This window comes from Chelmon rostratus, chromosome 14 (assembly GCF_017976325.1).
Source record: "Chelmon rostratus isolate fCheRos1 chromosome 14, fCheRos1.pri, whole genome shotgun sequence".
In the NCBI taxonomy this organism is placed as follows: Eukaryota; Metazoa; Chordata; class Actinopteri; order Chaetodontiformes; family Chaetodontidae; genus Chelmon; species Chelmon rostratus.
Genome location: NC_055671.1, coordinates 24,459,520 through 24,480,844, shown reverse-complemented (window position 1 = coordinate 24,480,844; position 21,325 = coordinate 24,459,520). Strand labels below are relative to the sequence as shown.

At 45.7% G+C, this 21,325-nt stretch overlaps 1 protein-coding gene across 1 annotated transcript; it reads left to right on the top strand.

The window, feature by feature from the left end:
* Positions 1-1,620: 1,620 nt before the first annotated feature.
* Positions 1,621-20,597, top strand: tecta (tectorin alpha). The gene is made up of 23 exons (XM_041952847.1): positions 1,621-1,684; positions 1,802-1,941; positions 2,081-2,368; positions 3,029-3,166; positions 3,278-3,443; positions 3,625-4,037; positions 4,507-5,077; positions 5,175-5,785; positions 5,860-6,430; positions 7,007-7,635; positions 8,345-9,002; positions 9,691-9,890; positions 10,296-10,676; positions 12,908-13,194; positions 13,985-14,265; positions 14,682-14,792; positions 15,185-15,387; positions 17,274-17,437; positions 17,527-17,775; positions 18,074-18,236; positions 18,321-18,405; positions 18,563-18,682; positions 20,277-20,597. The coding sequence occupies exons 1-23, from the start codon at positions 1,621-1,623 to the stop codon at positions 20,375-20,377; spliced, it is 6,594 nt and encodes a 2,197-aa protein (XP_041808781.1). The 3' UTR covers positions 20,378-20,597.
* The last annotated feature ends 728 nt before the right edge of the window (positions 20,598-21,325 follow it).

Here is a 21,325-nt window from a genome sequence, read left to right as displayed (position 1 = left end):
TCTCAGCAGAGCTCACTAACTTTGGCACACCTGAACACAATTTACCTTCAAGCTGAGAAGAATTCACACGTAACAGAGATGTTTTTTACTCAGCAGATACACATCAGCAGTACTGTACCACTTTTCAAATTCTAAAAAGAAATCCTGAATTTCATTGGTCAATATTTAAAACAAAGATGTCTGTGGTGATTACACTTTAACATAACTACACACCTGTTGTGTGGTAGCTCAAAGGTCCACCAGTCTTTTTACAGTGCTCAGTGGCATCAACTATAACATGCGATCAGGTAACAGCTGTTATCTCAACTGTGATGTGTAGGGATATTAAAAAGGAAGACAGTGCCTCTGCTTGTTTTAAAGTTATATAAGGCTTCTTATAGGAAGCCAAAACATCACAGAGACAGCATTATTGTACAATAAACAGTAAAATCATGAACATTCAAAAGGAACTGTCTTATATGTTATGTATGAAACACTACAGAGACACCGGTGCTTCTGCCTAATTACCACAGGGCTTTCTGAGATGATGCTGACTGGCTGGTAGCTTGCAGGCCAGCTAGCTGGTTGGCATCCCGTCTCCACACTGTTGGAACAAATTTTCAAGTAGGCATTATTTCTGATAAATCAGCCGTGTATAAGAAACTTTTATGGTTATTTTTTAACCTAAAAATAACCAAACTAAATCTGGTGATTAATCAGAAATTGCACAAACGTTGTGGGCTCATGTTGTCCTCCATCACCACTGCTTGATGGAAAATGCATGGTGGGATACTGGTGAGGACTTCAGCCCAAACTAACACAGCAAAGGATTAGAATGTCTCATAAATACTCTCGTATCCAGAAGGGACTTTATGGGTAAAGTTGGCTGTGATGTAAAGGCCAATTAATGTCTAAATTCACTGAATGTACAAACAATACCTTTCAATGTTTCATTCAGTTTCATTAAACAGTTTAAAAGCTATATGGTGATGGTAAAGTCTGCCAACTTGGCTGGACACTCTACTTTGCCAATGGGACGAATGCCAAGCCAGGGACTGAACAGCCCCAAAGGGCCACTGCAAGGACCTTGGCAATTCAAACCTACTCACTTAAAGCCATTAGTGCCCCAGTGTTTATGCTCCTCTCCCTTTAGCCAACAAGGCATGGATTGCTCCCAAACAGAAGTGGTAATGAGGTCCAAAGCAGCCTCGCGGCTTCAGACACAGAGACGCTGGAGCAGAGCGAGCCAGTTTGGTCAGCTGCAGGGCGCCGAGGCACAGAGAGGCCCGTAGTCCACTGTTGCCGGCTCACATGGGACCGTCAGGCAAATGTGATCCTGACACATTGTTCTGGCATGCATAATAGGGCCTTTTCAGGGCTCCTCAGGGGAGACCTGGGAGCCTGATCTTAAAGAAGTAACGTGACGTTGGCTTGATGGTTCTCCCTCCTCTCTACTTTTGTCTAACGGCCTTGTTTATGAGAAGCTGTCCTATGACTCACGTCTGCCTGCATTTCCATTAGTTTTACCTGAAATGCAAGACAGATAAAGTGACAGTTCCTCAGACAGGGTGAAGGAAGTGGTAACATAATGAGCAAGTTAATCACACTGCCGGTATGATCTCTTTCTCTGTTTGCTGTAGAATGGTCAGGCCAGGCTGTCCGGTCATTCTGCTCCACCTCTTCAGCATCTTTGTACAGACAGGAGGTATGACGCACATGAAGGTTGATGGAACACGTTGAAATCATCCTCCACATCAATTCCTTCATCTTTTAGTGTTCAGGAGTAAATTTAATGAGCTCTTTTGCAATATTCTCCTTTTAGCTAGTACTCAGGATATCATGTATCCGTATGGACCCGGCCACAGGGATCTAGAGACCCCGAAGATGGATGATGGGAGTTCTCCTGAAATTACTGTGCTCATTCACTTCATATTCTTCAACGTTCCCTACCGTTCCATCTATGTAAGCCTTGATCAAAGCTCTCAACCTCTTATCATTCTGCATCAAGCTGCAATCCATCAATCAATTAAAATAATTTATTGTAATGTATAACGTCTAAATCATAGTTGATGATGCTGAACCCGGTCTGTTCTATTCACAGGTCAACAACAATGGAGTGGTCTCCTTCAACGTGCAGGTTAGCCAGTTTACACCAGAGGCTTTTCCCCTGAGTGACAGCAGATCATTCATTGCTCCACTTTGGGCAGATGTGCACAACGGCATCCGCGGAGACGTGTACTACCGAGAGTCCACCGAGCCGGAAATACTGGAGAGGGCAACGCAAGATGTCCGGAAGTACTTCAAAAACATGGCTACCTTCACAGCCTCCTGGGTCTTTATTGCAACATGGCACCAAGTCACCTTCTACGGAGGAAGCCAGACGACTCCGGTAAAGTCCAAACCCATAAAATAACTCAGCCACACATATTTAAAGGCACTCTTCACTCATACACATACACCTGTTCATGGTCTAACCCAATGACAAATGAGAAGGCTGATGCCAGTTTAATTTCTGTGCATCCAGTACGAAGACAGTTCCATGTTTAGCCTAGCTTAGCATGGTCTAAGTTTTACAACACATCCACAAACAAACTTTGATAAATTTGTGACTGTTTTTAGACATCTTCAGTTATATATAAATATTGTTTTCATTTTAAATTTCAGTTACACTTTGAATTACAGTCAATGCTGTGGAAGCAGAAGTTTGTATCTGAACTAGCTAAAAATCTCAACATGTCACCTTGTTTTGACCCGTGTGGACACGGAGACATGTTTTGACCTGCAAATCACCAAAACCATGCTTAGTGTGGTCGACTAAACTGACTCACTTTGATCTGATGGCAATATTTCACAAAATGTTAGACTTCTGCCACATGATGAAGGTTTCCCATCAGGGACCAGATCTACAGAATATAGATTAGTCAGTCAGTTGCCTAATGCCGGTATGAGGGACACTGAATGTTTAAAGGATTCTTCTCATTACGACATTCATTTTTTTGTCTTTTTTTCTCTTTGTAAAACTATTTTAATCCTCTTGTTTGATTTAAAGGTGAACACCTTCCAAACTGTACTAATCTCAGACGGTGCAGCGTCCTTCAGCATGTTCAACTATGGAGAAATCACATGGAGCACAGGAACTGCCAGTGGTGGAGATCCTTTAACGGGACTGGGCGGGACAACAGCTCAGGTATCCTCACAATGTCCTCAAGTTCACTTCCTATCATGTGATCTTTTTCTCTTATAGAAATGACGTGATGAGCACTTCACCTCACGACCCTCACGCCTTTTCCCTTTTCAGTCAGGTTTTAATGGTGGAGACATTGGTCACTTCTTCAACCTGCCAGGATCGCGGTCAAATGATGTTGTGAACATTGAACAGACCACCAATGTGAACACGCCTGGGCGCTGGTTCTTCCGCGTAGACACAGAACTGATAGATCCTGCCAATGGCTGCAGCTACAATGGCAAGTTCAAGCATCAAACCCTGATCTCTGTGTCCACGCAGGTTTCTCCTTTACACAGGAGCTTCTGCATCTTTAGCTCAGCAAACACTCAGAGCAGTTGGTGACAGTTTGATATGAAATCTTTAACTGTCTGCAGAACCGTCTTGTAAGTCCTCCTCTGTCTTTCCTATGTCTTCTCCAGGACGGTTCTACAGACGAGGGGAAATCTTCTGGCTGTCTGACCAGTGTTCACAACGATGCCGCTGCCTTGACATTGACAATGAGGTGCAGTGCCAAGAGGCTCCTTGCGGGCAGCTGGAGACCTGCGAGCAGCAGGAGGGGGCCTTTTACTGCCAGCCAACCCGGACCAGCACTTGTGTGGTATTTGGCGACCCTCATTACCACACCTTCGACGGCTTCCTCTATCACTTCCAGGGAACCTGCTCCTACCTGCTGGCTCGGCCCTGCTGGGAGGTTGCGGGGCTGCCCTTCTTCAGCGTGGAGGCCAAAAATGAGAACCGTGGAGTCGCCTCTGTTTCTTGGCTTCGAGATGTCACGGTGGAGGTGTATGGTCACCGAGTCATGCTGCCCAAAGGCAGCTTTGGGACAGTCCAGGTGAGAATCTGTGGACCCCTTTAAAATCGGGAATGGCCACGATATTTGCATTGTGTGCTTCTTGGCACATGCTTGTGTTTGCATCTACACTTTGCAGAATGGTTTGACCAGTGAACGGATCACAAGCCCGAACCCTCCAAAAAAGTTCGGATGTTTTGTAAAAAGTAAATAAAAACAGAATCAGTCATTAACAAACAAATTGTGTTCCCGAGTCCAGGTATTAATCTCCTTTATACAATCATGTCTTTTGAATGACTGAGCCTTTCCAGGATGATTCATACCCAGTCATGATACTATCACCTGTTACCAATCAACCTGTTTACTAGTCAAACTTAAATATATTGACTTTGTGCTGCTTTCAGTTGAGTTTATGTCAGAAACGATCAGCAGGTGATCACAGTCAGGCTTATTTATGTTTTACATGACATCCCCGTTCCTTTTCTGATTTGTCCTCTGTCACTCTCTCTAGGTGGATGGCTTGATGAAGACTTTACCGGTTCAACTCCAGCTCGGTGCTGTCAGGGTATATCAGTCTGGCGTTGCCGTTGCTTTAGAAACAGACTTTGGACTCTTGGTAACCTATGACGGCCAACACTATGCATCCATCTCTCTACCCAGCTCCTACTTCAACAACACTTGTGGCCTTTGTGGTAACTATAACGATGACCCTGCTGATGATCCTGTGCTTCCTGACGGCTCTCTGGCAGAAAGCGTAGTGGAGTTGGGGGGCAGCTGGCGTGCAGAGGACACTGACTGGAGGTGTACAGATGGCTGCGCCCAGAACTGCAGTGTGTGTGACCCTTATACAGAAGCCTTCTACTTTCGCTCAGACTACTGCGGGCTCATCAACAAAACCGATGGACCTTTTAGGGACTGCAGAGCTGTAGTGGACCCTACAGCCTTTGTATATAGCTGTGTATATGACATGTGCAGCAACAGGGATAATATCACCACACTGTGCCAGGCCATCCAGGCCTATGCTCTGGCCTGTCAGGCCCTGGGGGTCACAATACGACCCTGGAGATCTCGAACCTTCTGCGGTGAGATTCAGTTTGAATTAGTTTACACAGATTCTTCATCTTACATTCATTTATTTGCATCATCTTACATCATTTCTTCTCTCTTACTGGCTCTCAGCTTTGTCATGTCCGGAGTTCAGCCATTACCAAGTGTGCACAAGTGCCTGCCCAGCCTCCTGCTCGGACCTCACCGCCCCGCTGTATTGTGCTCACCCTTGCACCGAGGGCTGCCAGTGCGACCAAGGCTACGTTCTCAGCGGCAGCCGTTGTGTGCAGCGTGAAGACTGTGGCTGTGAGCATAACGGCCTCTATTACCCACTTAATAACACTTTCTGGGCAGGCCCCAGAGGCGAGGAAGGTGAATGTACCCTCCGCTGCAACTGCGGCCCTGCTGGGGAAGTTTCCTGTTTCAACGCCTCCTGTAAGGAGGGTGAGGTGTGTGTGGCGGAAGTGGGCTTGCTGGGCTGCTACCCACGGAGGGAGGGAGTGTGCTCAATAACCCAGAACTCAGTGACATCCTCCTTTGATGGCACCTTCCTGCTGTTCCCAGATGACAGCTCCTACTACCTGCTGAAGCTTTGTGCATCAGTGCCAGCTAATGGATCAGTGGTGGAGGTGAAGATGGGCCGGCGGCTGGTGAACAAAGGCCCCTCTTGGAAAAGACCTGTGGTGGTTACAGTAGCTAACGTGGAAGCTCAGATGGGAGGGATAGATTTTGATACTGTAAAGGTTAGTATTGTCTCTGCAGATCATTGTTCCCAGCTGTTGAGGACCTATGGGTTTGACACCTTTTTGTGTTCCAGGTGAATGGCGAACCAGTGGGGCTCCCATACGTCCATCCAATGGAGACAGTGATGATCTACAGAGCACCGGGCAATGCTACAGTGGTGGAGTCCCGCGGTCTGCTTCGTGTGCACTACACACGGCAGGGATTTCTCAACATCTCCCTCTCCACCCTCTTCTACAATGTCACTTGTGGTCTATGTGGCGTCTTCAATAGCAATTCCAGTGATGACCTCCGCCTTCCAAATGGACGCCTGGCGGAGTCTGCTGAACAGTTCACAGAGGGCTGGCGGTCCATTGCTGATGACCTCACCTGTAATGGCGACTGTGATGACCTGTATCGAATGTGCACAGACCTGCGACTCTACCAGAGTCCTTGGATGTGTGGCAACATCAACGACCCGGGGAATAGTTCATTTCTGGCGTGTCACGCGGTGGTCAACCCCTCACCGTTCTTCAGGAACTGCTTGTATAACATGTGCGTGAAGGAAGGGAATCGCTCAGCCCTGTGTTCCTCACTGCAGGCGTATGCCACCGCCTGTCAGGATGCACAAGTGGGCCTCGCCTCCTGGAGGAGTGCCACCAACTGCCGTGAGTAGATTTATCTTTACTTTATGGGAACAGCTTCATATTTTGGTTGTTTGGCATCAAACTGAGAATAAGATGAATGAGTCACCAGAGTCCAGAGCAGAGAACAGCTAACAGACTATCTACCCTCAAACAAACAACTCCACATCTGTCCACATCTGAAACGCTTTTTCTATTAATTGACATATAAACAAGTCAAATCTAATTACAGCATGTAACAAGACTTGTTTAAATTTGGTGCGAGACACATTTTAATATAAGAAAACTTGGTTTCATCTGACACAGCTGATCATGCTAGCGCTAAGTGCTATTTGAACAAAAATAAGATGTAAATAAGCTCTAAACAACATACTGAGTATAATGATGGACACTGGAGTGGTGGATCATCCAGGTTTGAGAACATGGAGTTTTTTTTACACTTTTTTTTTGCCATAAACTTGATCACCAGTGAAATCCTAGTAACCGTAGGGAGCCCAAGCTGTCCTTATCTGATCCGACAGTGACTGAGTATTTAAAACATTTTCTTTTCATCTGGATTTGGTCTCTCTTGCTGCCTCTGACCTCGTTCTTCTGTCTCAGCTCTTCCCTGTCCAGAGAACAGTCATTTTGATGAATGCACCAGCGCCTGCCCTCTGACCTGCACCAACCTGTATGAACCCGAAGAGCCATGCCCCCTGCCGTGCCAGGAGGGGTGTCAGTGCGAGGAAGGCTTCGTGCTGCGCGATGGCCTGTGTGTGGCACGCAGCGACTGTGGCTGCATGAGCCACGGCCGCCAGCTGGCCACTAATCAGACTTTCTGGATGGACTGGGAGTGCCAGGAGCGCTGTTACTGCAATGGCTCTGACAACAGTGTATACTGTCAGCTCGCGCCCTGTCACCTTGAGGAGTACTGCCAGGAGAACGACGGCCTGTATTTCTGCCAGCCGCGCACTGAGGCCCTGTGTGTGGCGGCCGGTTACGGACATTTTCTGCCGTTTGGGGGCGTGCCATTTGAGCTGCAGAGCTCTTGTACTCTCAGGATGGCCACCACCAACTGTGGGAGAGACAGCAGGGACCCCGCGACCATCAGCAGAACCTTTCCCCAGTTTAAATTGGCAGCTCGTAATGAGGAAAGGGACACAGGCCAGGCAATCTGGGTGAGGGGGTTTGTACTGGAGGTCTACAACTATGAGATTGAGGTGTCTCGAAGCTATAAAAACACTGTCACGGTGAGTGCATGAAAAAGATAAACAGAAAATGAATCAGGGGCTGTGATTGTGCTCGGGCTGTGGCTGTGAACGCCTGAAATAAGGCTCATTATATGAATATTACACAATTATCTTATCACCAGTTTTATGCGTGACCCGTGAAGGTCGTAGTTGTTGTATTTGTGAGGATGTTATTTCTAATCGAGCCGATAGAATAACCAGGCAGACGGTGAATTCCTTTTGATTGGCTTAAGGTGGATCTAATTTCAATGGGCATCTTTTATCAGGCTGGATTTGGCTCAGACAAAACCCCGACCCTGAGCGACATTTGGACTGGGTTCACAAACCGACCAAAAGATCTGAGGAGGAACAGAACGACACACATAACCCAACAGACCGACACACACACACACACACACACACACACACACACACACACACACACACACACACACACACACAGTTAATTTCATTCTCTCTGTTTATATGAGAAACACATAGAAGCTCTTTCACTGAGTCTTAATGTTTCCATTCATCACCTGGGTTTCCCCACATACTTTGAAAACATGCAGGTCAGTTGGATTAGAAACTATGACTTGGTGTTAAAAGTGCTTCTGTTGGAACGTGTGTGTGTGTGTGTGTGTGTGAGTGTGTCAGCTGGTAGTGATCCTATAAAAGAGTTAAACCTGTTCAAAGTAGATCCAGTTTAATTGAATCTCTCCTCACCCAGGTGAATAAGGAGCGTCTGTACCTTCCTCTGAAGCTGGGTCCAGGGAAGGTCAACATCTTCACGTTGGGCATGCAGCTCATTCTGGAGACAGATTTTGGCCTGAAGGTGGCCTTCGACTGGAACACTCTTCTCTTGTTGACTTTGCCCCGTGACCTCTACAACGCCTCCTGCGGCCTCTGCCAGGGCATGCCCTTATCCCCGCCCACCCTCACCACGACCGACTGGGGCATGGCCTGGGCGGAGAGGGACACCTTCTGCCAGGTGGGCTGTGGAGACTCCTGCCCTCGCTGCGGCCTGGGAGAGAAAAGCGTGCCGAATGACGCCCCTCTCATGGTGGCTGACGGCAACACAAACATTGGCACGGACGACGGAGCGAGTGAAGTCAACACAGGCATACGTTTCCACATTGGAGATGGACTGTATGTGTTCGTGGAGCCTGAAGCCGTGAGGCTGTGTGGGCTGATTGTGGACCGAGGAGGCGTGTTTGCACGTTGTCACAGTAAGGTGGCGCCAGCGTTCTTTTACCAAAGCTGCCTGCAGGACACCTGTTTGGACCAGGGAGCCCAGGATACAATCTGTAACTGGCTGCAGATATATGCCAGCACCTGTCAGACCCAAGGAGTGCCAGTTACCGGCTGGAGGAGTGACACGCCGTGTGGTGAGTGCGAGTGTGTGTGTGCACTGATGCAAAGGTCTGCCCTCGTGCTAGAAAACTTCTTCTTACCTGTAGTGGTTTCTGCTCATGCATATAGTTTTAGATTTACTTGTCTGGGTTTTGAGACATCTGAGATTTCTGCCTCCACCACAATACAATGGAGATAAATGGAATTTAATTTGTGGTGCTCACAGTGTTGAAAAAATACTTCTATAATCACGAGCAACATACCCACTGTTAAAAATCCACAGAGCACAATATCAACAGTGGGATATCAACAGGGACTATTTTTTGTTGGAAAGTAGCTGTTGTTTTTCTCTTGAAAAAGAGAGCCCCAAACTGTTGTTTTTACATTTCTTTGTCTGAATAAACAAATTAGATAGTATATGTTAATTAGTGAGCTTTACACGTGTCGGTTGGGGTATTCTTGAGTTCTTGATGCCGGCTTGGTGTTCCCCTGCTTTCAGTCTTTATGCTAAGCTAGGCTAACCACACCCTGTCTCTAGCTCCCTACTTTATAGGCAAGTTTTCGATTGATATTGATCTTTTTTATCTCTATATCTAAGAAAGGGAATAAGTTTCTCAAAATATTGCACTGGTCCTTTAAACAGCTTCCACATTAGCTCTAAAAGTGGACACATGAGTCGGTACAATCTTTTGCTAACATCTTTGCCAACCTGCCCGCTCCCAGTCCAGAGCTGTCCACCTAACAGCCATTACTCCAGCTGCACGTCGGTCTGCCCGCCCCAGTGCGCCCCAGCCCGCGGCCAGAGGGACTGCAGCCAGGACTGCGTGGAAGGCTGCCAGTGTGACCAGGGCTACGTGCTCAACGGCAAGAGCTGCATCCTGCCTCAGAACTGTGGCTGCTACACGGATGGCAAGTACTATGAGGTCAGTCTCACATCCAGCGCGACCTGGAATAAACTCAGTAACCTGCAGCCAAAACTGGCCCTCAATGGCCGGTCAATGTACGTATGACATTTTTTGAATTTGAATTTTTAAACAGAAAAATACTCTTAAAGCCAAGATGATCTCATTTAATTGCTTGTTTTCCCGGCCAAATTCTCCAAAACCTAAAAACTATGCATTTACTATTTATTTACTGTTGTTTATTACTGAATTAGAAAAGCAGTGATTCCACACAAGGAGTTTTTGATGCAGTGTTTTTGTGTAGAAAAGTCACTATAATGATTTATCCATTGTCAAATTAGTTAAAATGCTTTTTTGTCAATCATCCAATCAATCAATCGACTAACTGTTTCAGACGTGATTTTAACAGAAACCTCTCTGTTTCAGCCCAAGCAGCTGTTTTGGAACAGCGACTGTACGAAACGCTGCCAGTGCATCGGGCGGAACCTGATCCAGTGCGACCCGCGACGCTGTAAGGCGGAGGAAGAGTGCACCCTGCGGCACGGCGTGCGGGGTTGCTTTGCACGGCGCTCGCAGCACTGCGTGGCCTCTGGCGGCGGGGTTTTCAGGACCTTCGATGGGGCATCGCTGCGGCTCCCGGCCTCCTGCTCCTTCGTCTTGTCCACAAACTGCCACAAGCTGCCCGACCTCTCCTTCCAGCTCATCGCTAACTTTGACAAATGGAGCACACCCAACCTCACGACCATCTCTCATGTCTACCTTTACCTCAACGAGGAGAACATACTCATATCTGGCAGCACCGTCAAGGTGAGGGAAGCGCTGGACCACCAGTTTATCCTGTTGGTCATTACCGACTGACCTGGTTATAACTCTGCACTTACAAACAACAAGCTTTGACCCACTTTAACAACATTATCACCCGGTAAAGGTTTAGCTTGAATTATACGCTCACACCTGAAACACCATCTTATTCTCCTGTACAGTTTCACTCACTCTCATTTAAGTTCTTGCATTTCGGACATATTTTCTGTAAAATCTAACTTAATGTAATGTGAAAAGTGTTGCTCATAGTGAAGAACCCACAAAGAATTATCCCTCCACTCTGTAGAGCCCTTTCCTGTCTTCAGCTCATGGTTTTGGTTTTACGGCCCACAGCTTCACTGTGTAGTTTCTCTGGCTGCTCTCTTTGTTATCAGCTGCAGCAGGCAGCACTTTTTAGAAAAACTTGCTGTTCCCTACCTGCCCAGCAGCAAACAGCAGATGAATGCAGCTTTAAGGCCACCACAGGTGACAGTTATGGGACAATGGTAAATGCTAAAACGTCGTTTAAAAGTGACACAAGTAAAGAAAAGTCACAAGTGAAGCAAAGTAACTCAGAAGTGTCAGTAACACCACAATATCTAAAGCTAAAGTTTGCTAACATTAGCCACCATAACCCAGACCGAACACGCTGTACCGTAAAACCTCTTCACATCCCTCTGGTACACTGTAGAATGGAGGACAGGATGTTTTATCGCTTATAAATTCAACATTTCTTTTGTTAAAGGAAGTCTGTGTTCTTGCTCCGTCGTCTCACTTTAATAGAACGATTATCTCGATTGCGAGATTTCTTTGCTTATATCATCAGCTTCCTTTCCTCCGGCTACGTGCCGTCTGTCATCAAACACGCCTTCATCAAACCTCTCCTCAAGAAACCAAACAAACAGCCAATTCAGATCTCCCTTTTCTTGCCAGGACTCTTGAAAGAGTTCTAACAGTCCAATTTACCAATTACCACTAACAGCCTGGTGGAGCTCCTCCAGGTCATATCATTCCATTCAAAGTGGAGGTGGTTAATGGATTGCTGGTTGCCTGTAACTCCGGCTCTCGATGAGTCCTGCTTGATCTGAGATCCATTTCTCTTAACTGCCTTAAGAACTATGCTGGTTTCACTGGGACCAGAGTAATTACTGTCTCCTTTCTCCCCAGTCTTATCTATTGTGAATATGGAATCATTTTATGCAGATGATACCCAAATCTACATTCCTGCTCTAGGTGATGGAGCTACATGTTGAAGCTCAAACACCACCTCTCTCAGTGTAACTAAATGTCTTTCTACTGCCTTTTACTTTGTTACAGTAATAATAATACAGTAAAAAGCTCACAAAAACCAAGGTTAGGTTTAATCTTTGATTTGACTTCATGTCTCTACGGTAGCCCTGAATAGACAGACTAAACACTAGTTTTAAAGAGAGCCTTTTGGATTTTTTTTGTTTTTAGCAGCCACAGCAGGGAAGACTGAGGCAAGTGGTATTTAGTTGGTTGCAATCTACAATCTCACCACTAGATGCCACTAAATCCTACACACTGGTCGTCCCTTTAATGGAGTGCTTCCACATTTCCAAGGTTTCCCTGTTTACAGCAGCGCCACATCATAACCCCTATTTATGCATTTATGCACTCAGACCTAATAACTTGTTGCAGAAGTCTGTCATCACATCTGCATCACTTCTGAGGCAACAGTGGCTTTTCATACGCTGATTCTGTGATTGGTACCCCTCCCCAGATAGGTCAGTCTGGATCTCTGTTATTAAGGTTTTCTGACAGCAATATAATATAATAAGAGATCTAATAAGGACTTAGACCAGTCTTGAGTCAGTTCAAGTAACACCACCTTCATCAAATCTGCAGCTCATGTCAAAGGGATGGGTTATTACTTCAGTTCTATTAAACAACATGCTTAATAATGATTAAATAGTCACGTAATCAGGGCACTATGTCATGGCCATGTAGTTTATTATTCATATTTACTGGTGTTTTGTTATGTTGCTTGATGTCCTAAGTCAGTTGTTGGGGATTCATATTGACAATAAAATGTTAAAGTTTAATATTTGATAGCATCACATTGTGTTAATGATGATCACCTGCAGTCAAAAGAGGACTCAAAGTGGTCAAACCTCAGGTGACAGCAGAGAAATGAACATGTTATGCTGGTCAATGAAGCGACTGTGTGTTCTCTCTTAAATATGTAAAGATTTCCATCACTTGTGTCTCCACAGGTCAATGGGACGCCAGTATCAGTACCTTTTCTAACTGGGCTGATGACTCGTCTGTCCACATCCGAAGGTTTCATCGTCATCGACACACCCCAGGACATCCAGATCCGATACAACCACTTTAACACCCTCAGCATCACAATGGGCCAGCGGCTTCAGAACAAAGTGTGCGGCCTCTGTGGGAATTTCAACGGAGACCCCAGCGACGACTACATCACCTCCAGGGGAAAGCCGGCTGTCAGCGCCCTGGAGCTGGCCCAGAGCTGGAAGACCAACGGTATGCAGAACAGGTGGGTGAGGCTGACAGACACGACCTTGTGCTCTTTTTACTGTACAAGTAGAGGATTTTATCGACCAGCTTTACAGTTCGAGCAGCTACAGGGCCGGATGTTTCCTGCACGATGTGATGGAGACCCAAGCAGAGCTAAAAGAAGAGTGAATATTGGGCTGACGGGCTGGCACCTTTACAAGCAGGATTTGCTTATAATGTAGGACCTTGTCTCAAACACAGCAGCACTGGGGACTTGGGATCCGGCGTGAGCCAGGCTTAGTGTGGTTGGGTTGTTATGTAGCTTTGCCCATCAGGATGGAGACTGGGGGGCATAAGCAGTTGGCTGCTCCTCATTCCTCTGTATATAGAGTTTTCAGGTTTCTGTACAGGGAAAGTTTGTGGGCTGGTTTTACAGATACTCCAGTTATGCTTGTGCTAGCTCTTTCTAGTTTTAGTTCTGGTTTCTAGTTCTAGCTAGTTGTTTGCAAGTATTTTCATTCTTTCTGCTTTCTGGGTGTCTTTGAGTCGTTTGAGTCCATCCTTACTGTAGGTGCATAGCAGCATGTGTCATGGTTTTGAGTCTTAATTTTGTTATTTCCTGTTTTATGTTGAAAGTTGACCTCGTGTATCATCTTTTGGTTTACTTCCTGTGTTTTCCTGCCCTTGTGAATGTCTGATTTGTGTCACCTGTCCCTCGTTAGTCTTCCCTCCCAGTGCATTTATCTGCAGACAGAAAGCAAATTCAATAATGATGAATAATAAAATAAAGCAAGAACTTTGACAGTTGGGTGCTGGTCTTTCTCTTCTAGTTGTGATGAAACCCAGTACGTGGCTCTGGCTCAGTCCTGCGACAACACGGCGGTGGCGGCGCTGCAAGGTGAAGATGCCTGTCTGAAGCTCACCCAGCTGAAGGGCTTCTTCCAGCCGTGCCACGGTCTGCTGGACCCCCGGCCCTTCTACCAGTCCTGCTACCTGGACGGCTGCTATAATCACCGCAAGGCTCAGGTCTGTGGCTCGCTGGCAGCCTACGCGGAGGCCTGCCGCTCCCTGGGCACCCTCACCACCAAGTGGATCACCCAAGAAAACTGCTGTAAGGGCACCGTGAGGCACCAGCGTCCCTCTGCATGTGTCTGTGCTGTCATTTTGATGCCCAAAACGAAGAGTTTTTGGTTGTAGCATCATGAATCAATGAAGTCATCAATAAGGTCCAGGTTAGAGAACTGTACAAGTAGCATGCTAAAATAAGGCAAAAAGAGAGAAATGCTATCAATATGTTTATATTAACAAAGACTACTTGTGTATAAGAGGTGCTACTAAAAACTTGTTGAGCGTAGCAGAGCATTTAGCTGCTAAAGAGCTAAAGAGTTGGGAATTTGTGGAGACCAAAATAGAGCTAACATGAGTGAACATCAAACTCATATTTGTCAGGTGGCTGCAAAGACGAATGCTAATGCTGCTGCTAACATTGTGCGTGACAGCTGACATTGTGTGTGGACCTGTCTTTAGCAGAATGGATCTACGACCCCTGTGCAGGAGAGATCTGCACAAACTTCACCTGTGAGCTGGAGAACGGAGGCGACCTGTGTGGATGTCCGGAGTTACCCACCAGCACCGGAGGTGAGCGTTTCAGACGGTGACTTCATCCAGCCTCAGGTTTAATGCTGCCCAGTGTGCTGTCGTCATGCTATGATATGAACACACTGCTGAGACTATAGACCCCATTCTGAAATACCTGGACTTTACAATTTAAGATACCAGAAAATGTAAACAGTGGTGCAATATAACCGAGCACATTTACTCAAGTGATGTATTTAAGTACAAATTCAAGGCATTTGCACTTTACTTGAGTATTTCCACCACGTATCTCCAGATGTGTTGAATGTTTGTGATAAACTGAAGGATGGAGTTTTCCTTCATGGAAACATAAAGGAAAACACGTTACTGTACAGGTTTATAATAATAATAATGACATTGGGGTCCAGTCCTTGATGTGTGTGTGTGTCTGGCAGCAGATGATGACATTATCCAGGCGGAGGTGACCTGTAAACACGCTCAGATGGAGGTCTCCATCTCCAAGTGTAAACTCTTCCAGCTGGGCTTTGAACGGGAGGACGTCCGGATCAACGACGAGCACTGCGCCGGCATCGAGGGGGAGGACTTCATCTCCTTCCACATCAACAACACGAAGGGACACTGCGGCTCCATCGTCCAGGTCAGTCCACTTCCATTTCTGAGTGTCGCTTCCTTTAAACTGCCTCTTTCTTCCGCTCAAAGGTCAGTCCTGCATGTTTGGAGGACCATTTCATATATTAGTTTGCATCAGCAGATTGTTGCTGCATTCATTTTGAGACAGTTACAGTCTTTTGTGTCTCCATGCTGGATTTTACAGCGTGTTACACTTAAATTTGACATAAAAGCTGCTTCTGTGCTGTGAATCTACCTCCAGTCTAAGCTGAACAACATACTGTACGTCCATGAAACCTGAGCTGGACGCTTGAGGAAGAGTTTCCAACATTCAGAGAAATTAGCTTATTTTCTTTCTCTCTGAGTGAATAGAGAAGATCGTTATCAGTCTCATGCCTGATGGCCCACAGCAACGTCCAATCCGACCGACGTCTCACACTGGCAACGATCCAGACGAATCCTCACAGTCCGAGAGGAAGCGGCGATGCTCTGCTCACAGCGGCAGCTGGTTTAGCTCCACAGCGTGAAGACTATTAGCACACTCACTCTGCGAGCGAATGCTAGTTACTCCGATGCAGCTACGAATCCGACTCGTTCACAACAGTACAGAAACTCCGAGTGGAAGTGTCTCTAGTTGTTCACAGTCACGTTCAGTTATCCAGTCCCAGAATATTAGACCAACAATCTTCTAGACACTGAAACTACTACTTCTCGATTACATGTTACTCGCCAGGTGACTCGTCGTCCGACATCTCGGTCTTTTTTCCTCTTCTTTATTTTTCTTAAAACTCCGCATTCGCACAATCTCACTCTCTCTTCCTGTCTGACCCATCAATCACACCTTTTGACCCATTACAGACCAGGATTACACCTCCTTCCAATTAGTACTTCCTCTTTCCCCAAGAATTCCTTCAAAATAAAATGAAATATTTCACAATACACCTCAATGTCTTTTTAAACATTTTAAACTTATTTATTACATTTTAACTTTTTTAATCTAACTATTTAAACCACTTAGTTAAATCTAATTAAACTATTTTAACCTTCATGAAATATTGTTTTAACATTTTTAATAAAGGCTTTAAACAAAACATACATATCTATTCTCTATTTATTATTTATTGTTAATATTATGGGTGAGGATTCCAACAGGGTTACATTAGCTTATTTTCTTTCTCTCTGAGTGAATAGAGAAGATCATTATCAGTCTCATGCCTGTGTGTAAGCACAGAGCTGGAGTTGGATGCTGATTAGCCTAGCTTAGCATAAAGACTGTAAACAAAGGGAAAGTGCTAGCCTGGCTCTGTCTAAAAGGAAAAATAATGCCTGCGTTGACAAGTCGACAGATTCTGTTCCTTTTCTTTGGAGAGCAGGAGGTCCGGCCGCACGCTGCATCATTGACATGACGCGGCGAGTTTTGTTTCGTACAGAAAATCAGATCTAGGAGTCAAACTGGGAAGAGCTGATAAAATGTGAATCGAGGCTCAGTTACCGCTTAGTTACTTGACTATTTCTCACCTGAAATGTTTTCAGAAACATATTTCAGTGAATGTTTTGCTGTAATATGAGAGAGTTTGTGACCCTGCTGCCATGTTGGAAAATGGACGAGCTAAAATTAAACACCACCCAACTGGCACCACGTCAGCCTCCAGCCGTCAGTGGACGGTGCGTTCAGATGCGTCTTCTGTACCTTTACGCTGTATGTTTGTATGACACAAAACCAAAAACTACATTTCTTGATAGCGATCTTCTGATCTGACTCTCCACAGAAAGCAAGATGTTTAACTTTAAGACAGAAAACACGTTTGTCCTCAAAATGTTGGACTGTTCCTTTAACTGTGAGATACCCAGATCTGATCAGGCAGCCGGGCTGCTTTCAAACATCTCTGTTTCCTGATGAATCTTTAAATACAGTCGAACGGCACGCACATCATGTACAAGAACACCGTGTGGATAGAGAGTGTGAACAACACCGGGAACGTCATCACCAGAGATAAGACCATCAACGTGGAGTTTTCCTGCGCCTACGAGCTGGACCTGAAGATCTCGCTGGAGACCGTCCTCAGGCCCATGCTCAGGTCAGATGTTAGCTGTAGAACAATATGTCCGCTTCAGATTAAACTAAATGCTGCGGCTACATTCCTCCCCTCTTTCCTCCCTCCTCCAGTGTGATAAACCTCACCTTACCGACCCAGGAGGGAAACTTCATCACCAAGATGGCTCTGTATAAGAACTCCTCGTACCGCCACCCGTACAGGGAGGGGGAGGTGGTGCTCAGCACGCGAGACATCCTCTTCGTGGGCGTGTTTGTGGAGGGGGCGGATGAAAACCAGCTCATCCTCATAGTGAACATGTGCTGGGCCACGCCGTCCCGCTACAGCAGCGACCGCCTCCGCTACATCATCATAGAGAGAGGGTAGGCTGGGGGGGGCCTCACACACACCTCCACCTCCACCTCCAACCGCTGCAGCTCACCAGGATTCCTTAAAAATATTTCTTTAGACTATAAAATATCAGAAAAAGGCCCAAACTGTTTCAAGATGGCGTCTTTAAATTTCTTGTTTCGTCCAAAAAAAAAAACAGTCCGAAAGCCAAAGAAACCAGAAACCAGAACCAGTGAATGTGTAGAACTTTTGCTTATAAATAACTTCAACAATGAATTGATTATCAGATCTGTTCTGCTGAGACTTTAATTCAACATCTGCTCCCTCCAGGTGTCCCAACATTAAGGACAACACCATCGGCATGGCAGAGAACGGCGTGTCGCTCACCTGCCGCTTCCACGTCACGGTCTTCAAGTTCATCGGCGATTACGACGAGGTCCACCTCCACTGTGACGTTTCCCTGTGCGACTCCGAGACGAACGCCTGCAAAGTGGTGAGAAAAATCTTCAGCTTCAGCTTTAATGAGCCCGAGTGAAGCCGAGCCCGCTGTGTTAATGCGTGTGTGCTGTGCATCCAGAACTGTCCACACAAGAGGAGAATGTACTCAGAGGACAGTGACCATAAAGAGCACATACTGAGTGTCGGACCCATAAGAAGGAGAGGTGAGTACGACCTGGGTCCAGGTTTAACGAGCTCACCTTCTGTTCGTCTCTGATTCCTGATTAGAAACGAGTAAAAACACATTTTCCACCCGGTCGCTTCGTCACAGAAAGTCCTCAGTTGACTGGAAAAAGAAATTCTGAAACCTTCTCTCCTTAGAATCAGACTGGTGTGAGGAGAACAATGGAGGCTGCGAGCAGATCTGCACCAGTAAGACGACTGGACCGGTCTGCAGCTGCGTGACTGGGATGCTGCAACGAGATGGAAAAAGCTGCCGGAGTAAGACCCACAAACACACACAGTGCTCACACAGGTGCACACACAGGTGCACACACAGGTGCTCACACAGGTGCACACACAGGTGCTCACACAGGTGCACATACAGGTGCACATACAGGTGCGCAGACGAGCCATTTAAGCTTTAATTTGTCTCCAAATGTTTGCTTCAGTCGAGCAGGTTTTTAATAAGAAATGCATCATACCTGGTTACAGTGGCCACAGCCCTAAAAACTGTGACTATCAGACTAACATTCATCTATGAGGTCAGAAACTCCTCATGAGGAATAATGTTGCTCTGTAACTGCTGGATGTGTAAACAAGCAGCTGATCGCAAAGGACCACCTGATCAGAGAAATGAGATTTTCAGTGTCAGATGCTTAATTTCCTGCATTCTGCGTGTTTCTACAGTAGCCCAGAGTGGACAAACACTGGCTCGAGGGGTGTTCAGTTTGTTGCAATCTGCAACCCCACCACTAGATGTCACTAAACCCTGCACATTGCTCCTCTGATGCTTCGTTCTTCATTCACATACTGTTTCATTTGTGCTGCTCTGCGGCTTATGTGATCATCACATTTCCTTGACAATGAGGCCTGCTTGTCTCAGCCTCTCTAACTTCCTGGATGCTGCACAGGACCAGACTGTAGCTGCAGTTTGCTGATTAATATGTAACACCTGAAAATTTGATGTTTAACAGAGGCAATAAGAACCCTCTACCTGTGACACTGCACACTGCCTGGACAGCTATCTTAACACTTTGATAGAGAAATGATAAAGACATTAGCCTAAAAGTCTTTATGGTTTTTTTCATTCACCTCAGCGTTTGTCATTGTGTACACTGTGCTGGCTCTTTATGCTGTTGAGCTTTGGTTTGTGTGCATTAGAGAGAGTTAATTTACACACAGTAAAACTCTTAAATCAGATGAGAATGAGCAATCGATGCTGACAGAGTTCAGAATAAAACCCTGAGGTCCGTGTTCTGCACAGGGAACAGCAGGACCACATTACTCACTGCTGGTTTATACCGAGCGAGTGGGAAGATGCTAAGTAGCGGTGGCAGTAATCCTCTTCGCACATGTCATCGTGATCCAGATGTGCACACGTTTCGAAAATAAATAAACCCGAAGCTCAACACAATGAAGAAAGCTGAGTGGAATCATCACTATTCATATCAAAACTACACAAATGAACACATGAATGAAGGAAGTGCACAACATATTCACAAAAATACGTCCAAAATGCAATACAGAAATATGAAAATAAAAAGTTTTCAATATTAACATATATAGTATTTTTCATCACTTACTGCCTTATCTACACTTGAATTTTATATTTATATATATTCATATATATAGTTATTTTGACATTTGTATTTCTGAGTATTAATGCAGTACTGTTTGCAGTTACAATTTGTATTGAAATAATTTGCATATCCATATTATCAAACAAAAAATAGCAGCAACACAATTAATAATTAATATAAAGAATAAACAAAAGAATACATGCTCAGAAATAAGTATATGTGTCAGTGATGATGTAACACAAGACAAAGGCCCTGAGAGCTTCCTGTATGATCACTGTTTTCTTCTTTTCCAGCTGTGAGCTCGAGCTGTAAACCGGCACCTCTGCTTTCTCTGCTGAGCGTCAGCGCTGTCATCTTCATCTTCCTGGCTCGTCCTCATCCTCTCCTCTCCTAACAGGCCGTGAGCGACGGAAGGCAACACATGAAAAACATGAAACACAGAAAAGACTTGAAGATGCACAAAGTATCAGCGTTTATTAGCCAGTAGATCAGCCGTCACGAGTGCTAGACAGAATCCAGAGCGAGTCCACATATCCTGCTGCAACCGAAGGGAACTGAACCAGAAACGTCCGTCAGCCTTTTAGACGCGTGGACCGCCGATCCTGCAGGCTCGCCACTCCACCTCCTGTCCACTCCACTTCCACCCCCTCCATTATTATCAGGACACCTCGTCGCGTGTTATCACTCACTCAAAGCCACCGTGTGCAGATTTTTTATGCGATTATAACATTGCTCAAATTATTATGATGGTTTTTGTTTCATCGGTTGGTCATATTGTCTTATTTGGCACGACCACCAGATGGCGCCAAACTCAGAAAAGCTGTAATCGTACACACTTTAAGGATTTAAGGTTTATTTGATGTCTGTGACACCCTGACACGCCTGTCAGCACTTTAGATTGTACATAAACCATATTCACATGGCGGCCATTTTCCACTGATGTCACGCTCAGGTGGGAAGTCCGAATGTCGTACTGACGTCTTCCAGGTTAAGTTGTGAAAACCTAACGTTGAACACATTTATTTGGCTAACGAGTTATCAAATCTTTTGTTTCACTTTGAAATGTGGCCCGTTGTCTCTCTGGACTAACTGTTTGGTTTCTTTTCAGTCGCTGATCGAGAAGCGCTGGAATTAAAACGTTTTCACCCTGCAGTACGATGTCATCCTTTTGATAGCAGCATTTGAGGTTCCCACCCTGCGCGTCTGTGGGGCGTCGTGAAAGCTAGCGCCGTTTCGTTCCATCCTCCAGGCGGCTGCAAACCCCACCGTGTGCGTTTCAGCAGCAGAGCGTTTTTCCTGCCTGATTTTGCTAACTTAGATTTTGCTGTTTTGGTGATCTTTT